This window comes from Carex rostrata, chromosome 5 (assembly GCF_964058835.1).
Source record: "Carex rostrata chromosome 5, lpCarRost1.2, whole genome shotgun sequence".
Lineage (NCBI taxonomy): Eukaryota > Viridiplantae > Streptophyta > Magnoliopsida > Poales > Cyperaceae > Carex > Carex rostrata.
Window position 1 is genome coordinate 10,059,383 of NC_135922.1, and position 6,575 is coordinate 10,065,957.

Below are 6,575 nucleotides of genomic sequence, written 5' to 3' on the forward strand. Positions count from 1 at the left end.
GGTTGTGGATGGCAGTTGATGAGATGGAGAGGATTGAGAGTGATCATGAGTTTAGGAAGTTTGTATGTTCTTCTTAGCTGACTGATTTATGACAGTAAATTGCCATGGAATGGAAGCACAGTAAAATACCAAATTTCTCCAAAAAGACATTTTAATGAATTTTATAAATATTATGTTGTTATGGGTTTAGTACTTTGTACTATTTTTTGTTGATATATATTATATGTATATGTATATGTGTATGTGTATGTTTATGTATATGTATATCTGTGTATATATGGTGTGTATATATATATTATATGTCAATCTTTTGTTTTATTATTTTTCACTGTTTATGATGTATTACTGTATTATTTTTCTTTATAATTCAACACCCCCTTAAACTTAATTAATTCTATCTCCATCATTTGAAATGATTCTTAAATCCTCAAATTTCTTGTTTGACGTACAAATATATATATCACATCATTGTGTTTTTTGCTACTCACATGTATCGATCAATTTGATGTCCTTCTCCTTCAAATGCTCCCAAATAAATAAATAAAAAATATATATCACATCAATGTGTTTTTTGCTCCTTTCATGATGGACCTAATTAACCTTTGCCGACATGCTATCAATAAAAATTTGTGTAGCCTCACTTCAGCAAAATTAATCTCTTTGAGACTTTGAGTAAATTAACCTTCTTAATAAAATAATATCACATGACACAGCCTTGCATGCCGCAGCTGCTACATATATATTCCCCCTCACATTTTAATATTTATGATAAAATGCGAAATTTGATGGTTAATTAATTGCATTTTGGTGCATGTATATTTGTATTAAAAATTGGTAAATCTTAAGCTGAATGTAATATTATATACATTTTTACTCGATGTATGTGTTAATTAATCTTTGTAAACATACTTTGTTTAGCAGAGACATATATAGTATCTTCAATATTATAAAAAAAAAAAAAATTAAGCATAAATAATAATAACTCATATTTTCGAAATGTTACATTATTCATTATTGGGTAAACGGGCGACTTGTTTGTTGGGTAGAACAACCCAAAATATCTCTCAACCTCTCTTCCATTGTCATTTTGGTCTCATTGAACATTGCAAAAACATAGGTCTCAAATTTGTTCTATTTTTTGGAGTGCCTCTACCAATATGATTAATCAAGTTCTGGTTGTATGTTCTTGCATTTTCCTTTGTCGCAGCAAGCCCACCGTTCGATGGCCAGCCGCTTTCCGACACAACAACACCAACCTGAGAACCACCGGTCTTTTCCAAGGTGTAGTACACTGAATCAACCATTGCATGAAAGAGATTTGTATATTTATATGAACCATCTTGAACCACTGCAGTAGAAGGCTTGAACAATGCATAGTTGAGATCAATCTTGGGATAGTTATCTTTATAACTAAAATAGGGGTAAATATTTGCTAACAGTGGGTTTCCAGTTTTAGAGAGGAATTCAACTATGGGACCCATAGTATAAGAGAGGTTGAATTGAGATTTGGATGGAGGGTAGGTATTGGTGAGTACAAGGGAACAAACTGCTGTAGAAACCTTGATTTTGTCTTTGTAGCCTGCTTTTTAAATTGCATCGCACATTTTGCTCATTGCTGGGAGTATATAATTATGGGAATCCCTTGGTGCAACTTCAATACCAACCACAATGTACCTATTAATTAGTTATATATTATTTAATTAATTAGTTATAAGTGGATGTTAAATAAATCTCTAATTGTATATATAAAGAGTCGGGTAATATGCTTCTGATAGCATTTTTGTCTATATGCTTCCAGTTCAAAACCCATCTACTTAGTTTGAAATGAAAATCCAAACCATCTAACCGATCTCCTTCAAAAGAATTTCATTTACATATAAAAAATTAATTTTTTTGAATTCATTTACCTAAAAATGAAGATTTTGTACTCATATTGATGCATTGTTGGTATGTGAAAAAGGGTCATCTTTCAAAATAAAAAAAAAATAGTAAAAAAAAATTTCAAAATAGTAAATATTGGTATTATACGAGTTTAATATGTAATCAATTTATTGACCTACCTAGTTTAATATATAAAAGAACTAATTGAATCCTTATTTCTTCTAATTATACTGAAACTTGTATATTTCTACGTTATACACATCTATATTAATTAATCACACGTATGTATACACTTGCACACACACATATACATGCATGTGATGTGTATGTGTGGCATGCATATATATATATATATATATATATATATATATATATATATATATATATATATATCATTAATTAATTAATTAATCAGTTAATCAGTTGTATGTTATATTAAATATTATCCCAGAGTATTAATTTCAAATTAATTAGTATATACTGGAAAATAATTAATTAATTAAATAACAAATAATTATATATAATTAATACTGTACTTGAAGGAAACTTGAGGATATGGCAGAATGTTGGCCTGGACCCAATTGGATGCAGCAGAAGGGTTTGTAGCAAGATCTTTGAGCGTTCCATCATCGACGCCCATCATAACATGGATGCCGGTATCTTTGAGAGCTCGAAGGGTTGTGTCGTTAGGTGCGTTTAGCCTCATTGCCGTTATGCCATTGGATCGGTACATCTCTACAACATCACTTGGTGGAGGGAGGTTGTCGCATACCATTCCATAACAAACACCAATTGATTCCACACCTACGCACACACATGTTGTTGTTGTTGCTGTTACTATATATACATGCATGTCAATTAAATATCATTGTACATATACCTATATTATATTATGAGTCTGGCTATGCTACTATATATAAAAGCATATTAGTGCATATGACTTATAAGTCATATATCCAATTTCAATTTTTAAATGATAAATTCAAACTGTTTAAACCGATTTCTTTTTAGAGATGTTTTTTTATATATAAAAAAATTAAATTTTTTGAATTCATTTAGTATCAATTCAAGCGGTCAAAAAATGAAAATTTTGTGCGCATATTGATGCATTATTGGCATGTCAAAAAGGATTATCTTTAAAAAAACATAAAGAATAGTAAACAAATTCTAAAAATAGTAAAAAGTGGTATTATGCAAGTTTAATATATAACTAATTTAATGAACTACTTAATTTAACGTTTCAAATATGACATATTTAAATTTGACCCGTAAGCATGTGTCCTGATATGCTTATATAAGTAGCATAGCATGACTCTTATGTTATATATGTTATTCACTAATAATTAATTACTAAACGAAATTAAGAGAGGAGTCTGTACTTACCTGTGGGGATTGTTGTTAGAACTCCAATGACCAATGAAAGGATGACCAAGGGCAAACCCTTTTTGTCAATTTTTGTAATTGATCTCTCCATGAAAGAGTAGTTCTCTCTTTAGAGGTTTAGGTCAATGCATGAACTTGTTTAATTCTATCTTATTCAGTTATTTATTTTTATTATGATTGTTTGATTTGATTGTTAATTTATGTGATTTATCATTTATGTTGATTACATGATTAGTACTTGACTTGCACAACTCTCATTTTGGATTCGAAAGAATCAAAATTGCTAGGATTATATAGGATAGTACCAAATTGTGAACACAAATACCTTAGAAATTAGGTTAGAATTGACCAATTTGATACCTAATCCGGAACTACATAAATTAAGGTTAGGGTTTGGTGAAAAACGACCATGAAGTCAAACCCTTAATTTGGACATCTTGAATTGAATTGGATATTGGTATGAAGAACGACCATGAAGTACTAATATTTGAGGATATATAGACTAATAAGAGCTTAATGGGTCTAGATAGCTAGGGTGAAGAACGACCATGAAGTTCGAAACTATCTAGGCACATTATTAATTCCTTAACCCTTTTTAACACTGTAGGTTAGAAATCTCATCATATCAAACATGAATTTAAACAAACCGAGTAAATAGAATTGAAAAGGGATTGTAGACCGACTGCCCCTAGATCTTCCAATTCTTGAAAGCAACCAAAACTCTTTTTTTACTTTCCTTATTTACTTTTATTGTTTTAAACCTCATCTTCTCAGGTATTGAACCCAAACCTTGGGAACTTAGAACAAACAAACCCCCCCCCCCCCCCCAATCAACATTTACTTTCTTGAATAATCTGAAACAAATCAATAGAGTTAAATACTAGTATTTTTCGATTTCCCTGTGGATCGATACCCAAAGTACTACAAAGATAGGTTGTGCGCTTGCATCTGACCAATCATTTAGTATTTAGGTTTACAAATTTAAAAGTTCAAAAGAGTATAAATCAAGCACCAATCCCTATACTAAAAATACTCAACAAGCCTTTTGGCGCCGTTACCAGGGACGCACTGAAGTAAATGTAAGCAGATTTAGCGTTTAAGAAAAATTCGACAGTATTTCCCCTATTCTTCCCAAGTACGCATAAGAACCACCTCCGACTGGTTAGACACAGAAATGAACAATATGTACTCGTGGGAACAATAAGGAGAAATGCAACTGAATCTTTCTTAAATGCTAAATCTGCTTACATTAGTTCACAATCCTAGATGAGACAACATCATTCAAAGAGCAGTTTCAAAACGGGAACTATTCAAAATTAATCCCTATCGGATTAATTTTGAACGGGCATCAACCTATAATTAAGGCAACCTAATCCATGATGTTATGGACAATATGGATCACCATACAATATATATATACAGTGAGGAGTGTTCCAATGCTTCATGCCTTTCATACTTCATCATACCTCATATTTTGTATCTTCATTTCTAAAGTCCAATGAATATGTCAATCCGAACCGCTTAGTATGATATTCATACTAAAATATACTTAGTGATGAAATTTTATAATATTTGAAAACTTTTTACTATTTTTTTAGATAGGTAGAAAATCACTTCTTTTGAACGGTCTAGATACAGTGATTTTGTATCTATCTTAAAAAATAGTAAAAAATTTGCAAAAATTATAAAATTCCATTCAAGCATATTTTAGTATGGAAATAATGTTGAACGGTTCAGATCGACAATTTGGACTTTGAAAACGAAGATATACAATATATATGAGGTATGAAAGACATGAGGTATTAATTGGAACCCTCCTCACAATGTATATATACAATACAATTAATAATATGGTCAAACTAATTATAGATAGAAAATTAAATTAATGACACAAATTAAATAACAAAATAACAGAAAAATAAATAATATTTAACCTTGAGAGAATAATTAATGTGAAGGGGAGTGGTGCCTTAAATCCAAATGACTCAGAAATTAATGTGGCATGCTGATCATCGATAGCAAAAGTATTTTTTGTAGTACTGTATTGAAAAATTGAAACAATTACAAAACTAAATTTGTTTTGTGATGAATTAATGTGGTTTTTTTTTTTGCTTAATAACACGTAAAAATCGTCCTAAGCCCTAGGAAATGTGTTCTTTATTGTTTAATTGATCTTGTATTAGATTCGAAATTACAAACCACCAATTTATCAAATTATAATGTGTACGAAGTATCTAAGTAAATCACTTGTTAAACAACCATTAATTTAGGCTTGGAAGTCGAGAGAGATCGATCTAGTTCGACCATTTTTTATGGTTAATTTGTTTTCCTGAATTCGTCATCCTTTTAATTAATTTGTTTTATATATAAAAGCGTGGAATTTGTGCAGTAAAATGAACTCGAACGAACTTTTGTCTCTCTTTGAAGATAGACATGTTCAATTCTCAATAATAATATGTAAAATATCCTTTAATAAAAAATAAAAAAATTGTTGTATGCATATTTTTTTTTTATGTGATACGCAGTCCAAGTCAATATATCCAGCTTGGTTAAAAAGGATAATTCCAATATTTTATTAGGAGCTGGCACTAATAGATAGATATATAGACCTAGCTAATTTGTTCTTTATTCAAAGGTAATTATTTGTACACAAGATCAATTAAGAATTAGTATTCCTTCTTGACTATATAAATAATCAACAAGTTCCTAACAGTCAACGGCCCATTAAAATATATTAATTGAAAAAAAATAGCACACATCAAATATGACGCAATTATATATCTTCATTTCATTATTAAGCACGTTGGGTGTCCAATCCGCCAATGGTTGTGATTGAAATCTAATATTTGGATTTAATTTCAACCCTCCAATCACATCATTTTTCTTCTTTTGATTAAATTAATGCACCTCTTGTATACGTAGAAGTTTAAATTTAGTTAAAATAAGACTATTTCAAGCAATTGTTTTTATAACTTGATTCGGAGTCCGGCTAGTATGACATTGGTGTCATATGACACCAACTACAAAAATTGATTAGATAGACTTCGAATGACTAATCCAAACCGTTCAAACTGATTTACTTTATGAGTAATGGGTTTACATGCAAACAATTTATATTTTATAGTTATTTTAGTATCAAATCAAGCGGTCAAACATGTTGAAAAATGAATGCATTAAAATTAACTTAATAACTCGCACATTTGACGGCTTGACTTGATACTAAATAAATTCAAAAAATTATAAATGTTTTATGTAACACACAACTAATTAATGAAATAGATGCGTTTGAATGGTTTGGATTCACCGTTTGA

General features: G+C 30.0%; 1 protein-coding gene across 1 annotated transcript; it reads right to left on the reverse strand.

Annotated features, from left to right (window-relative positions):
- Positions 1–1,082: 1,082 nt before the first annotated feature.
- Positions 1,083–3,355, reverse strand: LOC144553831 (glucan endo-1,3-beta-glucosidase-like). The gene is made up of 3 exons (XM_078302019.1): positions 3,265–3,355; positions 2,413–2,685; positions 1,083–1,546 (listed from the first exon to the last, which is right to left on the reverse strand). Exons 1-3 carry the CDS (start codon positions 3,353–3,355, stop codon positions 1,083–1,085), a joined length of 828 nt encoding a protein of 275 aa, XP_078158145.1.
- Between the last annotated feature and the right edge of the window lie 3,220 nt (positions 3,356–6,575).